Source organism: Carica papaya, chromosome 1, assembly GCF_054855325.1.
Source record: "Carica papaya isolate Zhongbai chromosome 1, ASM5485532v1, whole genome shotgun sequence".
In the NCBI taxonomy this organism is placed as follows: Eukaryota; Viridiplantae; Streptophyta; class Magnoliopsida; order Brassicales; family Caricaceae; genus Carica; species Carica papaya.
Genome location: NC_142309.1, coordinates 6,803,975 through 6,823,677, shown reverse-complemented (window position 1 = coordinate 6,823,677; position 19,703 = coordinate 6,803,975). Strand labels below are relative to the sequence as shown.

The window sequence follows — 19,703 nt, the reverse complement described above, 5'->3', positions numbered from 1 at the left end:
GCATTTTAAGTGAGAAACAAAAAAGTTAATCCACTAAAAAGATAATTAATTAAAGAATTAAACAAGCACAGTAATTTACAAAATCTTCGTAATGACACGTGGACAGCCAAAAGATGTTACAAGATTCTTTATATGAGCTATGTGGCACCCAGTATCTTGCCACCTGACCTTTTGACGTTCCGACAACAGTAAAATATGGGCTAATACTTCAGAACAGCCAACTCTTGACAAATCCAGAATAATCTCCAATTATTTATCGCCACGTGTAATCCAAAGCCCGTCGAAGAATGTCTTTCGGCGCCACGTCACTTTATCTTCACGTGGCTGTAATTTATTCGCCGTTGATATTAAATAAATAACCCGCCTGTTACTCCACTAGTTCTGAACATATTTAATATTTCCTTCTCTGATATGGAAGGAACCCATAGCGTCTTCTTTTTCTCCTTCCCTCACACTCATTCTCTGCATTTAGCTCTTCTGTCGTCGATGACTCTTTTTCCTTTTTGACGAAATTGCCTTTCTGCAAATGCGGGGATTACGATTTTATTTCTGGGTGTAGGTTCTCAATTTGCTTCCTTTTTCTGATTCACTTTTTTTATGGTTTTATTTACCGTTTGGCACTTGTAAAACCCTAATTTCTGTACTGTTTGTACTGTGTAGAGTTCCGTTTTTCTTGTAATGATTTTGGGACTATGCACAGAGAGGATATCGTCAGCTGAGGTGAGAAATTGGGTCTTGATAACTAAGATCTATTCAGGTAGAGCGTACTAATTTCATATGTTTTCGGCGGATGCTGATATACTTAGGGTTTTGTAAAAGCCTGATTTTTAGTGGGAATTTTGAGGAGCCAAGACTGATGAAGTGAACTGGGTTTCTTTTTGGTTACGCGTCTGTTTTAATATTTTATTGAAAATGCCTTTAGTTGTTGAGAAAGGTTTTCTGGATCTGATATTTTATCAGTGACTAGCCTTGAACTACTTTTTGGCGAAAGGTATTTTTTTTACAATTGTGTTTGGTTGTACTTAGGTTCTATAAGAAGAAAGAGAAAGAACTGTGGTTGGTATAAATTATATGATGAGGGAAAATAATCTTCAAATGCATTGAGTTCTAGTGAACTTTTAAGTCTCCCATTTTATTCCAGTGGTGTTTTTGAGTTTATACTTATCTGATACATATATCATATTCCTTTTTCATCTCTTGTATACAGAGTTTTTGAACTTCAGTGGGCTTCTGATTTTTTCTTTTCAAGCTGATTGCTTGCATGGTACTTCCTGGTTTCTGAATTTGGATACACTTTTATACTTAACTTTAAGGCCATTCTTCGTAACTGAAAGTAGAATTATGTCAAAGGAATTCCAGTAAGATATACTCTATTCTATCTGTTGGAGAGCGTTGGTTTGTGCATATGGTTGGAAAGAAACAAACGATGCATTTGGTTCTGTGCATGTTTTAAGCTTTTTTTTTTTTTGAGAAACCATGCATATTCAGACTTCAGTGTCTCTGCAAGCATAAGAAACTGAGTAACTGTTGTTATTTATCTACATTTTTTCTGGAAGTTAGGTGAGAGCCTTAGCTCTTTCTTCTAGACAACAATATGTTACAGTCCTTTGTAGCCTGTCGCGGCCATACACTTTGAATTGCATAATTTGAATGGCAATTTGATCTCTTGAAATCATGATTCTTTCTATTTTGCACCGATGTACTTTTGCAAAGTGTTCTCCTTTTTGGTCGAAGAACTCTTCATTCTGAAGCGTGTAACTAGTAGAGTTGTTCTCAGTGGATGCCTAAGCAAATTAAGGTCCTTTGGCAGATGATATGAGAAAGGTCCTTTGTTCTTACTTGTTTTGCTCTAATAGAATTAACTGATTTAACAAGCAAGTGGCTTTAGATTAATGTCACATTATCTGCACTGTGTTTACATGCACTTCCAAAAAATTCTCTTACGAAAGTCAAATCTCTTCATCAGTTCATAGTTTAGGGCTGCTATGAAATTTTTGGTCGAAAAATGTGGTCATCCATTCTGAAGGTTTACTTGGATATCTAAAATTGTTTATTGGAGCTTGAACTTATGACTTTTTTTCTTTCTCTAGGTGGAGACAATGATTCTGACAAAGCAGTACCGCTGCATACATTCAGCAAACTGTCAATGCACGAAAGGACATCTGAGTGAAGAACTGATATTCCTAGTATTCCAGCAATTGAACTGGAACCCTAAATTGATTGCTGCTCTGTCCTGTGTATGCAAATGGTTTGATGATCTTGCTAAGCGGATACTATGGAAGGAATTTTGCCGAACTAGAGCACCAAAGATGATGATTGATCTGCAATCTAGTGGAAGTCACAGTGTTGATGGGAACTGGAGGGCACTTGGAAAGCTGCTTATATATTGTTCAGGATGTACCAAGGGTGGTCTTTTCAACAGCATTCAAATCCCCGGTCATTTTGTTTATAGAACGCGGTTCTCTAGGACATCAGGAAAAAGCTTTCTTCTGCCTCAATGCAGAACAGATGTTTTATATGTTTCTGACCCTTGTGAACATCTTGACCAAGGGGAAGAAGGTGATGTGGGATTTTTCCGCGGGGTCTTCAAATCATTCTCAATGTCAAAGGTTAAGAAGATGCTTATTAAGAAGGGAGCCGAGTTTCATCCCACTGAAGTCTGTCCGTACTGTAAGGCAAAGTTGTGGAGCATGCTGCAAGCGAAAATGATACCACCAAGTGCCAGCTGCAGGTTGGGTGCTTATGAGGATTGCATCGAATATTATGTATGCCTAAATGGACACATGCTTGGGATCTGTACCCTCTTACCCTTGTCTGATTCAGAAGAGGCGTCTGAATTGGAGTGATAGTTAGAACTGAAACCAGGTACTGGCTCACTCCGAGCATTTATATTTCCTTAGATGGGAGTTAAGTCAAAATTCTTAACTAGCTTGGTGAAGTAATCACCTAGGTGCTTGTCAATGCATTTTTGCCTTTAAAAAAATCACTCAAGGGCACATTCCCATCAAGATACAAATTCTAGTGGATGATTACTAAGCCGATTATGAAAATAATCATCTATTAAGATTTTCATGGTAAGGTGGTGGTATAATCATTCAAACACCTAAAAGGGATGCGTGGATAAAGGCTAGTTTTTACCTCCTGCTTTCGAAAAGGTAGTTAATTACTTGAGCTATCTTGTCATTTCCATTATTCCTAAGCAGGGGGTTCAAAGTCATCTGATTTTGCTACTTCTGCATGATCTAACCTAGCATGATAAAAAGAAATTATATGAGAAATTAAACAAAACTCATAATTTTCTAGGGATTTATCTGCATGTCTTGACTGCAGGCTGCTGCAGTTGCTGCTGTTGCTGCTGCTGCTGCATACTCTTACATAAACTGGATGGGACATATAACAGGCTGCCCAATGTAGCTGAAAAATTCACCAATCATAACAACATTCCAAGTCTGCTGCTGCTGAATCTTGTCCTACCCAAATGTCTTGAGTGAAAGGGTTAGAAGCTATGACGAACCGCTTCCTATGCTATCAATCATTACTCCACCGATTGTTGCTGTGAACATGTAATACAATGTACATCTACTATGGTTCTTATATATGTATTTGACTAGCAGAATCACTTCTACAATAGTTCATACAAGTCCTGTTTATCATCAAATCATTTGCATTAACTCGTTGATTCATTGAAATGCAATATTCATACAAATGCCAATCTCTACCCATCTGGCCGTGCAATTTGTACTCATTAAGTTCAGGTTTATAAATTTTACTCATTGTATTCTTAAATTTGGGTTTATAAATTTCTACTCATTGGACCCAACTAATTATGGGTTTCAGATGGATAGCAGGTTATACGCCCCAATACCTATCTCTGCCCATCTGGCCGCCCAATTTGTCCCTTGCAAATTTTGGGGAATACAGTTTTCCGTTCTCAGATAATTTTCAGTTTCCAATTTCAGTGTTATAGAATTTTCAGGCATATAAATAAGAATATAAGTGAATTCAGAAACCTCAATTATCAGTAAGCATCAGATTGTTAATGTGGATATAAACAAGCAGCACAACAAACAATGTCTAAAGCAGACAACAATCTCTAGCTTTCAATCCGTATCTTCTTCAAAATCCAGCCCTGAAATGCTCATCCGTCCAACGTTAACTGCAAAACATGCGAAATAAATAATACAAATTTATATAAATTTCACCAATTGATTACCCAAATCAAAGATCAGATTTAGAATGAAGAGTCTCAAAGTAATCAACATGCTCCAATAACAATCGCAATAACTCAGAAGTTCTGGTGCTGCACGAGGCCACCAGAAACTATTGTTGTTAGAAGATGCTTACATATTTAAACGAGAAAAATGTCATTTTTAAGATCACAAAAAGAAAATGTGATTTTCATGTTTATGGATTTGACTCATGAGATATATTGATGCCCATACTTCTTTCTGCTAACACTGCAAGCGAGGAACTGAATTCTGAGAGATGGGACCTTAACCTCCACGTAACAGGAGTGGTTTGACAAAACAAAATTCACGATCCGCATTGTATATGCGTATTTGAAGAGATTTGTATACTACTTAAAACATAGACCGGTTTGAATTTTCCTTCTTTCGTGAGGTTGACTGCTTCAAGGAGGTTGTTTCTCCTTGAAGTTGTCATAGAGCCATACTAATGCAATTATACCTACAAATTTTCATATTCTGAAAATTCCCAGAACTGTTTGAAGAAGACCAACACATACAATGCGTCAATCATGCAATGATTAGATTGATGAAATGATTAATATGTTTTGCCGCATAAATTACAAATGAAGTATAAGACCAAACTCACACGTTTGAAGAAAACCAAGAGGATGCTGAGACCCAGAATATTGTTTAGACAGCAAAGTTCATTAATGTGAAATATAAGAAAGGCAAACTTACATACCTACAGCATCTAGTCCAGCTAATTTGGGCATGAACTTCCTGATATGTTCTTCTGCTGCTTTCTCGGATTTCAGTGTTTCACACTCGAAGAAAACAGAAATCTTTTTCTCCCCTTGTTTCTGTTCAACCAAGCCCACAATGTCTTTCTCCCAGCTATCCACAAATGAAGGTGACTTAAAAGATAAAGTTTTGATCTATATGCAATAATTAGTTAAATAGACCTTTAATGTAGGGATACATGAGTTTTGTTATTACAGATTAGACTACATTTCAGCTCAGGTTAATCCCAAAAACATACATACTTCTTGGAGAGAGACAAGGCTTTTTTTCACCATTCCTTCCTATCTCTTATCTTTTTCTAATCTTAGATGAAGACAAAGGCAAGCTGCTTTGAAGCATATCTCTAAGACCAAGAACCTAATATGAGAATCATGACTTTTTTTCGAATAAGGTTACAAAGAAATTAACAGGCAATAATAGGTGTAGAATTAAAAGGACCATTACCCATGAGCATGATCAATGTCGTTTAACGTTGCGGCATCATGGCCTTTGCATTCCACTACAACTTCCTGTTCTTTCTTAGTCTGTTACATAACAAAACTCATGAGAGACATAAAAGGGAAATAATAAAAGGGAAAGAGTAAACAGCTCTTACATGGTAGTCTATGATGGTGAGCTTGATCAGTCGGTAATCCTCGCCCCTGCTGCATTCCCTTTCACAAGCTAACTCTTCCATTTATGAGGGAAAAAGGAAATTTTTAATTAAAAAATTAAAAAAACAAACAATAAAGACCCCAGCTCACCATTAACATGATTCAAAGAAAATTCTTCTTTTCATCTTCACAAAAGTAGCACACTTTCCTGTCCTTCCCTCTAAAGTGCAAAATTAAAGGGAAAAAAAAGCATCATTTACATCAAACTCCATCTCAGAAACCCCCAACACCAACAATTATTTCTCATTCACCCAAATCAATCTTTTTTACTAGACTATAAGACGAGTTTGAACAAGAAATAAATACAAAAACATTACATGCAAAAGCCGTTATGGGTTGACTCCATTCATAAAGAAGTAGTAGAAAAGTCAAGAAAGAAGAAGAAAAAGATAAAGGAAACCAAACCAGAGAAGAGCAGATAAAGGAAGGGAATAAAGAAGTAAAGTAATTTTCCATTAATTTTCTTCTTCTTTCCTTTATGCCAACACAGCCCTTCTTCAGAAACTTACAGTCATTACCCTAAATCTATTTCCACAACAAAGTACAAGCATCCAGACATACGATATTGTATGTATATAACTTAAAGGGTACCGGTTCCATGAAGACCGTAGCAGATGGAGTGAGGAAGATGAACGAAGTGGCCTGAAATGGAGCCACATGGCAACAATGCTATCGATGCTATTCCTTCCTTCACTTCTTCCCCTTTTTGTCTCTTTGATCTTTCGCATTCTCCTTGCTCAGCTACAATACATAACTTTTTTCGCTTTAAATCAAGAGATGAAATCAACTGAAAACAGGTAAAAAGAAATTAATAATAATACAAATTCAACTTACCCATTGCTCAAATACTTGTTTCCAGTAGATGATTCTCACTGTTTTAGCCTTCTTTATGTCAACCAGAGAGGGAGAGAGGCCGCGAACTGGAGGTTCCAGTAAATTAGTGTATTTAATAAAAAAATAAATTTTATTTTTAATTTTTAACAAAATTAAAAGAAAAATAGATTCTGAATTAATATTTTTAGTAAATATATGTTAATTTTAAATTTTTATTATTTTAATATATTAAAAAGTTCCTTTCTTTCTTTCTCCAAGCGAAGTTATAAAAGAGCAAACTTTCTTGCTCCGTTTACTGTTTTCAGAAATCAAGCGAAAAGCTTGTAGTTTTCTACTCTTTCACAATCATACAGAGATAATCACCCATTTCTATCTCTTCATCGTTGAACCCCTTTCATCACTGTTCAATAGCTCTTTGCATCAGTCATAATGAGTACTGCTGTAAAACTAATTTTACTCTTCCTATAAATTGCAAGTAATTACTATTTTCTTCCCTTAGAAGACATTACATGGGATGTACGAATAGTTTGTTTCCCTTAGTATTTGGATACAATACGGATACCTTTTAGAATCTTTCCTCCTTAATCCTGTTCTGATGTCAAGAGCTCTGGGATATGGACGTTCCTTTGGGATGTACAATATGCAGAGGAGCTCTTCCACTAATGGAAGGTGAACTACGAGAAATAATACTTTCATATCCAAGTCGTCTCTCCCGCACTTCCAATTGCAAGTGAGAACTGAGCGAGAGGAGCTTGTTTCCCTTTCTGTGTAAGTTTCAGCTTCTTTCCGGGCCTCACTCTCCCTTTCTCTCTCTTGTTTCTGAGGTAATTTGCTTCAGATCAAAAGCCCAGCTCTCTCTTTGATTTCGGGCAAAATCAATTGGTGATTTTACGAATTTCTTTAGTTGCTGTGGTTTTGGTTAGAAGTCTGTCTCCTGGTTTAGAAGGATATATTATCATCATTTCTGTGGATACCTTCTTCTTTGAAGTATTGTTCTTGTTTCTGGAACTGAAAAGAAAAAAAAGGAGGAAAAGAAAAGGCAAATCCAGGTCTCTTAGTTTGGCCATATTAATCTGCGCATGTAAAGAAACTAGTGCTTGGTCTGTTTTCGAATTCTATATTATATAATTTAGTTTAACTTAATCTTATATGGTCATGTAAATATTAGATACCCACCATATTTTATTTTTCATACTTGTAAATCTTTTGAGTTAATGTGTCAAGATGTATATTTAATTCTAACTTAATGATCTTGTACTTATAGTTGTATATTTCGTTTTTGTATCTGTTTATCAAGAAGCATTTGTTTTCTCCCCTTGAATTGCTTAACAATTTATGCTGAAGCTATGGCGTTAGCAGCTTATTGCTAATTGCAAAAGTTGATGTTTCAATAAGACAAGTTAACTTTTGCATATTCAACAAGTGTTTAGTGAATACGTGGTTCTTTGTATTAGTAATAGCATGTACACAGTAGATAACAAATTCTTTCTTTGCCAAAAAAAAAAATTCAATGTTCTTTGTAGTTTTTGGACAGATAAATCGATAAATCATCAATATATAAAACATACAAAAGTTGCTTGTGAGGATTTGGCAGTTTGCTAGGTTAATTTTATGTTTGGAAAAGAGAATTCTAGAAAAAGTATGAAGTTCTTGGTCAGTTCATATATGTGGTTTTCTATGTTAATCAATTCTAGAAATTACATTTCTTGAGATTGATTTAAGTTCAGTGGCTTCTATTAACAGATTTTGTGACAAATTCTTTCTCTAGGCCCACTCCTTAACATCCCTATGTAAGTAAATTTTCTTATACACGCACACACATATTTTCTTCTTATACTTCCTTCTCTTGCAAACTATTTTGTTGACCTTTTTTACACCCAAAAATAATAATAATGTTCTATTGAGAAATATGTGATACTGATGTATTTTTTCTTTGTGAGAAAAAACATAAAACAGCTTGGAAAGGAAAGCTGCCATCAAGAAGAGATTCCGTTGTTGCTCTCAGAAAGGAGAAATATAAAACATAATGTTGTTGCTATACTGATATATATCTTCACTGGCTTGAATTTGATTGCTTCTGTGAAGTTGACCATGGCAGGGATTTTGGCAAATTCGATTTCAGTTGTTGCCACATCAAATGGGCTTGATTGTAAATATATTTACTCGTTTAGTCAAGGTAGTTTTTGGTGTAGAGTCTGTTGCTTGGAGGGTAATTTAGCCGTAAAAAATAAAAGAAGGCGTGAAGGAACCTGCAACCTAAAAGGAACTGCCATGCCTGGGAAGGGGAATTCCTGGTTTGAGTGTACAGGAATGAACTTGCAGGATTTGTCAACTTGGATGGGTAGTCCAACGACAGCATCAAATACCCATTATAATAATGATTCCAAGTTGAATTGCAAAACAGGAGGAAATAATACACTTGTAGAAAGAGGAGAGGAAGAGTTGGACAGTAACTATTTTGAACAGAATTTGCATCCTCAAGACGACTCCATGGCGCAACAGGGGAATAGTTTTGATGCTGGAAGTGATATTGAGTTTTCTCCAGATTTAAAATATAGGTCCATGGAGAATAAAGATAGGCTACATTTTCTTGAGGAAAGAAATGAAGAGATGCTGTCTGGACGGATCTTGACACTTAGCAGATCAAATAAATTTAGAAGTGCATTAGAGCTGTTTGAATCCATGAAATTCTCAGGTCTACAACCTAATGTACATGCCTGTAATTCTCTTCTTTCTTGCCTCTTGAGGAATGGATTCATTAACACTGCATTGAGTGTGTATGAGTTCATGAGGACAAATGACATTTTGACAAGCCATACTTACAGCTTGATACTGAAAGCAGTTGCAAATTCTCATGGCTTTGGTTCAGCTCTTGAATTGTTTGTGGAGTTGGAAAGGGATTCCAAACAGGACATTGATGTAATTGTTTATAACACAATGATATCTATTTGTGGCGGGGTGAACAATTTGGCTGAAACTGAGAGAATATGGAGAAGCATGAAGGATAATGGCCATGTTGGAACAGAAGTTACTTATTCCCTACTAATTAGCATTTTCACCCGCTGTGGACAGAATGAATTAGCTATTGATGCTTATAATGAGATGGTTCTAAATGGACTTAAGCCACGCAATGATTTGATGCATGCTACTATCAGTGCATGCACAAAGGAGGGGAGGTGGGATTTGGCACTGGAAGTCTTTCAGAAAATAATGAATGATGGGTTTACACCGAATCTAGTTGCATGCAATTCAGTGATTAATTCACTAGGAAAAGCAGGGAAAGCGGAACTAGCATTTAAGATATATGCTACCATGAAGCTTTTGGGTCATGCAGCTGATGAATACACATGGAATGCCCTGCTTAGTGCTCTCCACAGGGCGAATAGACATGCAGATGTCTTAAAGTTATTTTATGGCATAAAAGCTGAGCACTGCTCCCAATTAAATGTACATCTCTACAACACTGCTTTGATGTCATGCCAGAAACTTGGTTCATGGGAGAAAGCTTTGCAGCTTCTCTGGCAGATGGAAGCTTCAGGACTTCCTATTTCAGCTGCATCATACAACCTTGTTATTGGTGCTTGTGAGACTGCTAGGAAACCGAAAGTTTCGCTACAAATTTATGAGCATATGGTTCACCAGAAGTGCACTCCAGACACATTCACTTATTTGTCATTGATAAGAAGTTGCATTTGGGGATCTCACTGGAATGAAGTTGAGGAAATTCTAAATGTGAGTTTACATTTCTGACTATCTTACTTTTGCATCCTATTAGAATAAATATCAAAATTAAAGACATTGTTGTTATTGTTGGTTCCTTTTTTTTTGAATTATTGCATACTTATTGGTTATTTGTTTGCTTCATGGCAGAGGGCACCAAACGTATCACTATATAATGCTGCTATTCACGGTATGTGTTTAAGAGGCAAATTTGAGTCAGCAAAGAAGCTTTACATAAGAATGCGGAAGATTGGCCTTAAACCCGATGGCAAAACATGGGCATTGATGCTTCAATACTTAAAGAAACATCCCAAGTGAAGTGGTGGTTTGTCATGGTAGACAGATTTATCAAGTGTTATTCCCGAATGTCAAAGGGCAAAGTACATTTGAAAGGTAATTGAAGTCCACCTATGATCATGTTTAAGTATGTATAATGATGGGTGTGTCTGCCAAGCAAACCATACGTGTCGAAGAGTGCATGTATAGTCGAATTAGAGTTCAAGGAAGTCAAGTTATAATTGAAGTGCTGGCTTGTACTGTAACTTAGCAAATTAACGGGCCCATGTATGTATGTCATATAACTGTTGTACATATACCACATAATATTTTCTGTTTTGTACTCCTCACTCCTTTTCCTCAGCATCTGAAACTGATATGTTACTGAACTTTTTTCTCTTGGTACCAAACCCTAGTTTCAAGATATATGTCAGTAACATAATTCCTGTTTCATCCTTAAAACAAATCTTTGATGTTTGTTCAAGATCTCATCCATTGCGTCTCAGAGAAAAGAAAAAAAAGATCTCACCTATTGGCAATTGGCACATAGAAATTAAATACTTCCAAGTATAATAACAAGAGGACTCGACTAATGAATTGATAAAAAAATTATTAGCAGTTTATTGTATTTAAATATTACATTTGAGAGGAAATATAAATCCTAATTAGCTGATTATGTTGATGTGTAAAAGAAACAAACATATAGCTCCAGAGAATTTTATTCTAGACTTGGAACTTGGTGATAAAGTGATGAATGCGTGTGGTGATTTGTTTTGATTTCTCTTCCATGATGAAATGAACTACTCCTTTCATGATGACAACTTTTTTCAGAAATGGAACATCTTTCTTGAAACCACCATCATCTATGTATTCCTTCACTCTTGGAGTTGTATAAACCGAGTCAACATCTCTCACAATAAACTTCACTGGTACTCTCACTTGCGTTCTATTCCATAGCTATGTTAGCTCCCATTTTCTGCACCCAACAAAGAAGTATTCAAATGGGTTTTCACTTGAATTTATGAAGGAAATAGATTTGTAGCACAAGAATTTGCAAATAGCTTACAAATTCATAGCTCAATAGTGGTTCACCAATAAAGCCGTTTTGCTCCAATCTAGTGACATAATAGCTAAGATCTTTCTCTGTCAACTAAAGGGGCAAGCAATTGGAGTACCTGAATGTGTGTGAAGGAGTCTTTTTAATCGAGGTGGGAGGACTTGTTTAGTGACCTGTCGAAAGTCTTCTCAAAACTTGTCTTGTTCCTTCAAGTTTTTTCGGATTCCTAAAATATAAGTACACGACAGTTTAGTTAGCAATAACTAATATAATGTTAATTATGAACATATATAATTAATTAGTTAGTCATGATTGAACATATTTAAAATAGTTAAAAGTACCATACTTGAAATCTGCAAATGTGATAGTTATCTCTAATGTAATAGTTATAAGTTCCATTACATTTATGTGGGAAATAATTTTATTTTCCTACTCTTTAAAGGATACATGTAATTAAGGTTTTTCCTTTTTAGTTTAGTTTCCTTCTGTGACTTCCTCTTGTCCTAAAATATTATTGTATCGTATATACTTGCAGTTTTTCTCCTTCTTAGATCAATTTTCTTTTTAGTATTTTGATACGATACCAATCCTTTAATCCTCTTCTGTAGGATCTGAAAACAATGTCAAGAGCTCTGGAATCGATAGACAGATTAACCATTCATAAAGAAGGCTCTTCCCAAATACCAGACTTCGTTCTAAGTCTATTACAAGTAAGCCCAACCAAGATGTCACAACCCCTCGAAAGAAAATGACAAGTATCTTCTTATTTTTAAGAAGCGGAAAGGGAGAGACCAGATCAAATGTCAAGCTTCTAATTTCTTTTGGTAACTGTATACATACACAATGCTTTCTCCGCAAAATTCTTGTGAAACCTATAAACAGGTAAGTAAAGCTAAATACAATATTTAGAGACTCTGGGAAAGAGCTTCTTGCCCTTCTGTAGCTTGCTTAACTGACTGAGTTTCAAGTCTGGTGAACACCAGCTTTTGTTGGGGAAGCTGACCATTAGCAAAGGCTGAGACTTCTGTGTCAATCAAAACAGTATCCTCCTCTTTGAAGTCCCCTCTTAATATGCCTTTGGCAAGTTCATTCTCAACATTCTGCTGGATAACCCTCTTGACTGGCCGAGCACCATAGTTGGGGTCGTATCCAAGACTTGCAAGAAGCTGAATGGCAGCATCTGTCACCTTGATTTTCAATTTACGATCTCCAATTCTCTTCTGGAGTCGCTCCAACTGTAATGGACAAAATTAAATGGTTAGTTTGCTACTCAAGGATAATAGTTTGTCGATAGAATTCACCTAAAAGGTGTTGAAGGTCTCATATCACAAGGAAACGTGTCACAACAGAGTGCATCTAGAAGGATTTCTTCTCTAATCAGTGCATGTGAAAGAAATCTTTTAAGCAGGAATACTTTAACAAGGTATCCCATCAATCAGGCTTCAAGATCAATACCAATAATTAACATAAAAGCTTTTCTAGGACTCGATGGACCAATTAACTTGTACCACTTTTTTCCCTTTAACGTTTTGCTAGGACTATGCTTATCGCCATTAAAAAAAAAGTTAGCAGGTGAAGCAAGAACTCGTCCCCCCTCTTAAAGAACCAATGCATGTTAGATAAATAGTAGGACTGTGCTTATCGCCATTAAAAAAAAAGTTAGCAGGTGAAGCAAGATCTTGTTCCCCTCTTACAGAACCAGTGCATGTTAAGATAAATAGTAGTGAATGCGCATTAAGCTAAAACTTACCTGCAACCTAACAATGCTGCAAATCTGATCACGATCCAAAGGCTGGAAAACAATATACTCATCGACCCGGTTCATAAACTCAGGGCGGAATATTGATCTTGCGGCATCCATCACTCTTGTTTTCATAGTTTCATACGCTACCTCCTTCGACAAGGTGTCATAATCTGTATCCAGTATATACTGCGAACCTACATTTGAAGTCATAATGATGACTGTATTGGTGAAACTCACAGTGCGACCCTGAGAATCAGTTACTCGACCATCATCCAAAATCTGAAGGAAGACATTAAATACATCTGAATGGGCCTTTTCTATTTCATCGAAAAGAATTACCGCATAAGGCCTCCTGCGAACTGTCTCTGTCAATTGTCCTCCTTCCTCATATCCAACATAACCAGGTGGTGCACCAATCAGTCTCGCAACTGCATGCTTTTCCATATATTCACTCATATCAATTCGTACAAGCGCCTCTTCTGTGTTAAACAAGTCGGTTGCAAGAGCCTTAGCTAACTCTGTTTTCCCAACACCAGTAGGGCCCATAAACATGAAACTAGCTATTGGTCGGTGAGGATCTGACAGACCAGCTCGTGAACGCTGAATAGCCTCAGCAACTGCTCTCACTGCCGGGTCTTGGCCCACAACACGCTGATGCAACTTGTCCTCCAAATGTAAAAGCTTTTCCCTCTCTGACTGCTGAAGCTTGGAAACAGGGATACCAGTCCATTTGCTCACAATTTCAGCAATATCATTTTCTGTAACTTCTTCTCTCAGCATAGAGTTTCCAGTACTCATATACTCATCTAGTTCTTTTTCAGCACTAGCAAGTTGACGCTGCAAAGAGTTCAAACTCCCATATTTGAGTTCTGCAGCACGATTGAGATCATACTCCCGCTCTGCCTGCTGGATCTCAACATTAACTCTGTCTATCTGTACCAACAAACAAAACAAGCATAATGTTACAATCAGTCTCACGCCTTCGGACATATTTTACTCTTGTAAGACCAAGTACATAGTGGAATAGAAAACAAAATCAAAACGATGGAAACCATAGTCACAAACCTCTTCTTTAATTGACTGGATGCGAGTCATGACAGATTTCTCATGCTCCCACTGCTGAGTCAGCTCGGCTTGTTTCACCTTTAATATTGACAACTCAGCATCAAGTCGGTTCAGCCTATCTTTTGTAGCTTTGTCTGTATCATTTGTAAGTGATAGCCTCTCCATCTCGAGTTTCAGTACTGCACGATTGATCTCATCAAGTGCAGTGGGTTTTGAAGTAATTTCCATTTTCAGTTTAGCTGCTGCTTCATCAACAAGGTCAATAGCTGCATTTTGAGACTATATCAGTGCCATCATCAATTGAAAAATTTTAAATAAAGAAGATTTATTGTTTGTATATATTTACCTTTGTCAGGTAGAAAGCGGCCGCTAATGTAACGATCAGACAGAACTGCAGCTGCAACCAGTGCAGTGTCAGAAATGCGGACTCCGTGATGCAGCTCATATCTTTCACGTAGTCCACGCAAGATAGAGATTGTATCCTCAACTGAAGGCTGATTAACATAAACTTGCTGGAAACGACGCTCCAGTGCCGGATCTTTTTCAATATATTTTCGATATTCATCGAGTGTTGTTGCACCTATACATCTCAACTCCCCACGACCAAGCATTGGCTTCAATAGATTTCCCGCATCCATTGCACCATTAGTAGCACCTGAAAAGATATAAGAATCTTCATTCTAGCCATCTTTATCCAAAAGATAAATGCTTAAGGAACAAGCACAACCATTCATATTCAGCTATCTTTCCAGGCACTGAATAACCAGCCAACTTAAAGGCATATATACCTGCCCCAACAACTGTGTGGATCTCATCAATGAACAGGATAATCTGGCCATCCGATTCTGTTACTTCCTTAAGTACAGCCTTCAGTCTATCTTCAAATTCTCCTCGATATTTTGCCCCGGCTATGAGTGCCCCCATGTCCAAAGATATAAGCTGCAAAAAGAAAAAATAGTTTTGATTAAACTTTGGAGTAATTCTATAGTACAGTCAAACTACGTCAAGGAGTATGTGCCTCACTTTTAGCCCTATAAGAGCCAAGCAAAAAAGAAAAGATTTCACAAAAATTAGGATGCAGCATGTACCTTTCTGTTCATCAGAGCTGAAGGTACATCCCCTTCCACAATTCTCTGGGCAAGCCTGTTAAAAGCACAGGGAGTACAGGAAGACCAATATCACAATTTATTCAATCCCAAATCAAAAAACATCAAAAGTAAAAACAAACATGTAAATGCTTACCCTTCCGAAATTGCAGTTTTTCCAACACCTGGTTCACCTATTAGCACGGGGTTGTTTTTAGTTCGCCTTGATAGAATCTGGATGCATCTGCGTATTTCATCATCTCGTCCTATTACTGGGTCAAGTTTTCCTTCTCTTGCCATTGCAGTTAAATCTTTCCCATACTTTTCAAGTGCCTCATACTTCCCTTCAGGATCTACAAAAAGCTCACAAGGTGAGACAAGTGAGACCAACTTACCTAAAGAACACTGAACACAACATAGAACACGTAAAGCTTCCAAGATCTGCAACCAGCCAGGTACTTAAGTTTCACTCCAAAAACCTTATGACACGAACATTCCTACAGCAGGAAAAAAAAAAAGAGAACAAAACAAACAATACAAAAGAAACATCAAAGAGACAAATATTTCCCTTGTACACTGCCAAGATATATGCACAAACCTAAGTTTATATTTATAACTATCTACCATTGCATCTCCTTTTTCCCTTCCTACTCGGGAATAATAAAATGTGTTAGAACAACCTATTTGTTCAATGCTATCAGTTTATCGTACTTGGACAAGGTTGGGAGAAACTTAAAAGCAGTTAAAAAATGAAGGATGAAATTTAGTAGCACAAGCATCAGTTTATCGTACTTGGACAAGGTTGAATTTATAACTATGCTCTCCTTCAACCAAGCAAAAACCACACATAAGCAGGCTGGAAAGACATATTCTGACCTTGGTCAATGACTGATTGCCGTCCTCTGATGGATTCTATTCCAGATTTCAAAGTCTGCTGAGATATTTGGAAATCCTTAAACAGTTGCTTCCCAAATCGTTGATCCTGTGCGAATCCAAGAACCAAATGCTCAACAGAGACAAAGGAATCCCCATATTCTTTTTTATATTCTCTGGCTCGCTGGATCAAGGCTTCCAAATCACGTCCCAGCATTGAACCAGCTGACTCACCAAGTACCTGGGATAGTAGGAAAAACAATCGGGCAGTAACCATTTTGAAATCAGATTAGAGGGAACATGAAAGACTACTGTCTGTCAACAAAAAGTAAATACATGTTCCTAAGTTAACCTATCCGAGATACTCATGGAACAAGATATTGGTTAGTTCATGCTCCAGAGGTAATATGTTCATAAATGAAGGTTAACATGTGTTCATATAATTACGAGTTAATTTCAACGTAGACACAGTCAACTTGTGCTACTAATCAGATGCAACTCTGCTTTTAAAATATATACACTGAGCTTTAATAACAAAATACTGGGTATAATATCTGCAATGCAAGTTAAAGTATGTTGTCATCAATGTCGGTAATCTGTCAAATTTGCAGTAAGAAAAAAACAAGAATTATTCACAAACCAAAGCTCCATAACCAAGAAACTAACTCATTGCTCGGTAAGAAAGAAACCAACAGTTGGTCTAACTGGATCTATCTATTCAATCACTGCCCAGGCAGTTTAAGTATCTAAGAAAGGAAACTCAGGAGTTTAAAAGAAGTACCTTGGGCTGGCGTTGTATAAACTTATCAGTTGCCTCAAGCAAACGTGTGTTATCAACCCCAATTTTGGAAAAGATTCGGCGAGCAAGGCCATTCTTCTGTTCCAAGAGGGCCTTCATGAGATGTTCTGTTTCCACTATCTGGTGCTTGTTCTCCTTGGCCACATCTGGTGAAGAAACTATGGCTTGCCATGCCATTTCAGTAAATTCTTGCTGGGTAATCTGCTAAAATTACAAGTTAATCCAAACTCAGCACAGTAAAACAGGTACAATCTTATACATATGGACATACCTGGATTTAGAATGGGAGCTAACAAATGCATCATAAAGTAATTACTCCTACAAAGAAGAAAAGTTTTTTAAAAGAACTTCTATTAGCCATTTAATCGTTTTATACACTAAAAGAAGCAAATCAATTCAAGATATTTGTTTCAAATGGATTGAAAAACAGTCAATTCCAGCACCTAACTAAAAGCTGTTTTAACGAAAATACCTCATCAACACTAACAAAAAACAAAAACGCCCCCAAACCGAAACAAGACCCATCAAAGCCAATGCACATATACATGTAGATAAATCTATAAATACATTAGTTATTCTACGGGAACAGCCTTACCCTTCCGCTTGAAGCTTCACATCGAATAAGAAATGACTTCGACCTCCTAGAGACGCGGTCGAGCCCGTGAACAAATGACCCAGTTTTCTTCAATTTCAAGGTCTTGAGGGAGGTGGGATTGGCGGGTAAGGTCAAGGAGAGACGTGGTTGAGCAAACAACACAGCGTTCCGATGAGACACGGAGAGGCCGACCCGGGGAAATGATGCGGTGGTTGCCGCCATTGACGGAGCAAAAGAAGAGGTAACTTACTCAAGCTTTCAAAAGGTCCAGGCTTTGCGTGGGAATAAGGAAAAGAAGAGAGCTTTCTCTTTTATCGTTATAGTTGGTTCTGTAAATGTTGTTCTCGTCGTGAATTTAAGGTTGCGAGGGAGAGAGTTCGTGAAAGATCGCGAGATTGGTGGATGGACAGAGAGCTTTATACGGCGACGTTTTGGTTTGTCCTCTTTACACGTGGCTTCTGATAAATGGCTTTTCTTTTGAATTATCATATGCAACTAATATTTGTGAGGATATTTGTGATGATTTCTCATTAAAATTCAAATTTTTTTTCTATTAATTTTTAATGAAAGGGATATATTTCTTATCATATTTTAAAAAATAAAATTAATATATTTAGAGAATTTTTTTCAAACTTTCAAATTTATTCTTCATGATTTTTAGAAAATTGTTAGCAATCCAAGTAAAAATCTTAATATTAAATTCTTTCACTTCCCCCTTTATTATTTGTCTTAAAAAAAAAACCAAAAACCAAACATATTCCATTTTGTTTGGATTCAAATGTCCCATGATCCCATATAGCATTTTAGAAACTAAAATCAAGGGGTAAAGTATAAATTCGCTCTTAATTTTTTTAAAATTATATGATTTAAACTGTTAAAAAGTTTTTGAGTATTTAAATAATAATTTTTAAATTTAATTAAGTTCAATAGATAAAGTGACAAAAAATTAAATAGTCTTTAAATTTAATATACTTAGGAGTTGACAAAGTGGTAAAACAAATAATGAAATTATAAACCCTAGGTCCTAGATGTTAAACCCTACTAGATCCTATATCTTATATCCTATACTCTAGACCCCTAAACTCTAAACCCTACATCTTATGACCTTAAACCCTACACCATACACCTTAGACTCTAGACCCTAGACTCTAAACCCTAAATTCTAGATCTTATACCCTAGATCCTAAACTCTTCCTTAGACCTTAGACCCTATACTCTATACTCTATATTTTATATCCTAAATCCTAAATTCTAAACCCTAAGACTCTAAACCCTATGACCTTAGGACTCTAGGACTTAGGACCCTACACCCAAAGACTCTAGACCTTACGACTCTAAATCCTACATCTTAGGACTCTATGACCTTAGACCCTAGACCCCAGATCCTAAATCATAACCCCCTAAAAACCTAAATCTTACGACCGTATTACTTTACGACTTTATGACTTTATAGTCCTACTGTTCTAGGACCTTAAATCCTATACCCTAAACCATATATCTTAAGATCTTAAACCTTAAACCCTAAACTCTAGATACTATGTCTCATAAACTCTAAACTTTAAACCCTAAATTCTAAACTTTAGACCATAAACTCTAAACCTTAAACGCTAAACTCTAACCCCTAACTCTTAAACCGTAAAATTGTATATTATAAATCCTAAACCTTATACTCTAGATCCTATATCCTAAAATTTAAATCCTAAACTCTAAACCTTAAACCGTAAATTCTAATCCCTAAACCCTAAACTCTATACCTAAAATCCTAAAACCCTAAAATCTAATACTCTAAACGCTTAAACTTAGCCCAAATCCTATTAATGGTCTTCAATCCTACTAATAGTCTTAATACTTGTAACATTCCTAACCAAAGTCATAGTTCTAGGTATTATAACGATGTTAGTTTTATTCGGGTATAAAAATTTATACTCTTAATATTTTAATCCTACTAGTCATAATTCTAGTTCTTATCTTGGTAGTAATTCTATTCATAAACCTAGTAATTCAACTCCCACCA

At 36.4% G+C, this 19,703-nt stretch overlaps 4 protein-coding genes across 15 annotated transcripts; 2 read left to right on the top strand and 2 right to left on the bottom strand.

Annotated features, from left to right (window-relative positions):
* Positions 1-395: 395 nt before the first annotated feature.
* On the top strand, positions 396-3,722 carry EDL2 (EID1-like 2). 5 transcript variants are annotated; one of them, XM_022049699.2, is made up of 5 exons: positions 413-555; positions 661-720; positions 1,208-1,264; positions 2,091-2,865; positions 3,331-3,722. In XM_022049699.2, the coding sequence occupies exons 3-4, from the start codon at positions 1,262-1,264 to the stop codon at positions 2,844-2,846; spliced, it is 759 nt and encodes a 252-aa protein (XP_021905391.1). In that variant the 5' UTR covers positions 413-555; positions 661-720; positions 1,208-1,261; the 3' UTR covers positions 2,847-2,865; positions 3,331-3,722. The 5 variants fall into 5 exon arrangements, with proteins under 5 accessions (XP_021905389.1, XP_021905393.1, XP_021905391.1 ...); XM_022049697.2 differs by lacking the exon at positions 1,208-1,264 and having other exon boundaries at positions 396-555; XM_022049700.2 differs by lacking the exon at positions 1,208-1,264 and having other exon boundaries at positions 661-757.
* A 271-nt stretch (positions 3,723-3,993) lies between these two features.
* Positions 3,994-6,636, bottom strand: LOC110820127 (uncharacterized). 2 transcript variants are annotated; one of them, XM_022049533.2, is made up of 6 exons: positions 6,476-6,636; positions 6,233-6,382; positions 5,584-5,657; positions 5,433-5,512; positions 4,930-5,081; positions 3,994-4,156 (listed from the first exon to the last, which is right to left on the bottom strand). In XM_022049533.2, the coding sequence occupies exons 1-6, from the start codon at positions 6,477-6,479 to the stop codon at positions 4,101-4,103; spliced, it is 516 nt and encodes a 171-aa protein (XP_021905225.1). In that variant the 5' UTR covers positions 6,480-6,636; the 3' UTR covers positions 3,994-4,100. The 2 variants fall into 2 exon arrangements, with proteins under 2 accessions (XP_021905225.1, XP_021905226.1); XM_022049534.2 differs by having other exon boundaries at positions 5,584-5,651.
* Positions 6,637-6,748: 112 nt separating this feature from the next.
* EMB2076 (Pentatricopeptide repeat (PPR) superfamily protein) lies at positions 6,749-12,466 on the top strand. Of its 5 annotated transcripts, none has more exons than XR_002540815.2 (4): positions 6,749-7,243; positions 8,219-10,207; positions 10,346-10,588; positions 12,137-12,466. XR_002540815.2 is itself a non-coding variant. In XM_022049530.2 (4 exons), the coding sequence occupies exons 3-4, from the start codon at positions 8,567-8,569 to the stop codon at positions 10,511-10,513; spliced, it is 1,809 nt and encodes a 602-aa protein (XP_021905222.1). In that variant the 5' UTR covers positions 6,750-7,243; positions 8,219-8,265; positions 8,432-8,566; the 3' UTR covers positions 10,514-10,948. The 5 variants fall into 5 exon arrangements, 4 of the variants coding, with proteins under 4 accessions (XP_088073141.1, XP_088073142.1, XP_021905222.1 ...); XM_022049530.2 differs by lacking the exon at positions 12,137-12,466 and having other exon boundaries at positions 6,750-7,243; positions 8,219-8,265; positions 8,432-10,207; positions 10,346-10,948; XM_022049531.2 differs by lacking the exon at positions 12,137-12,466 and having other exon boundaries at positions 6,750-7,243; positions 8,203-8,265; positions 8,432-10,207; positions 10,346-10,948.
* On the bottom strand, positions 12,318-18,063 carry CLPB3 (casein lytic proteinase B3). 3 transcript variants are annotated; one of them, XM_088217013.1, is made up of 11 exons: positions 17,690-17,829; positions 17,366-17,412; positions 17,077-17,295; positions 16,299-16,536; positions 15,580-15,775; positions 15,426-15,480; positions 15,126-15,276; positions 14,684-14,992; positions 14,338-14,603; positions 13,279-14,205; positions 12,318-12,763 (listed from the first exon to the last, which is right to left on the bottom strand). In XM_088217013.1, exons 3-11 carry the CDS (start codon positions 17,269-17,271, stop codon positions 12,434-12,436), a joined length of 2,667 nt encoding a protein of 888 aa, XP_088073139.1. In that variant the 5' UTR covers positions 17,272-17,295; positions 17,366-17,412; positions 17,690-17,829; the 3' UTR covers positions 12,318-12,433. The 3 variants fall into 3 exon arrangements, with proteins under 3 accessions (XP_088073139.1, XP_021905221.2, XP_088073138.1); XM_022049529.2 differs by lacking the exon at positions 17,366-17,412 and having other exon boundaries at positions 17,077-17,298; positions 17,690-18,063; XM_088217012.1 differs by lacking the exon at positions 17,366-17,412 and having other exon boundaries at positions 17,690-18,062.
* Between the last annotated feature and the right edge of the window lie 1,640 nt (positions 18,064-19,703).

What these genes read in the sequence shown, in the direction of transcription:
- LOC110820127 (XM_022049533.2), bottom strand. An exon ending in CTACGGTCTTCATGGAACCG is followed by an intron (nt 5,658 to 6,232) that starts GTACCCTTTAAG and finishes CATAAATGGAAG; the next exon opens with AGTTAGCTTGTGAAAGGGAA. An exon ending in GACATTGATCATGCTCATGG is followed by an intron (nt 5,082 to 5,432) that starts GTAATGGTCCTT and finishes ATTTGTGGATAG; the next exon opens with CTGGGAGAAAGACATTGTGG.
- CLPB3 (XM_022049529.2), bottom strand. Translation starts at nt 17,911, where the DNA reads ATGGCGGCAACCACCGCATCATTTCCCCGGGTCGGCCTCTCCGTGTCT. An exon ending in CAGCTCTGATGAACAGAAAG is followed by an intron (nt 15,277 to 15,425) that starts GTACATGCTGCA and finishes TTCTTTTTGCAG; the next exon opens with CTTATATCTTTGGACATGGG. An exon ending in CCGCTTTCTACCTGACAAAG is followed by an intron (nt 14,604 to 14,683) that starts GTAAATATATAC and finishes CTCAAAATGCAG; the next exon opens with CTATTGACCTTGTTGATGAA.
- EDL2 (XM_022049697.2), top strand. Translation starts at nt 679, where the DNA reads ATGATTTTGGGACTATGCACAGAGAGGATATCGTCAGCTGAG. An exon ending in AGAGGATATCGTCAGCTGAG is followed by an intron (nt 721 to 2,090) that starts GTGAGAAATTGG and finishes TTCTTTCTCTAG; the next exon opens with GTGGAGACAATGATTCTGAC.
- EMB2076 (XM_088217015.1), top strand. Translation starts at nt 8,396, where the DNA reads ATGTATTTTTTCTTTGTGAGAAAAAACATAAAACAGCTTGGAAAGGAA. An exon ending in AAGTTGAGGAAATTCTAAAT is followed by an intron (nt 10,208 to 10,345) that starts GTGAGTTTACAT and finishes GCTTCATGGCAG; the next exon opens with AGGGCACCAAACGTATCACT.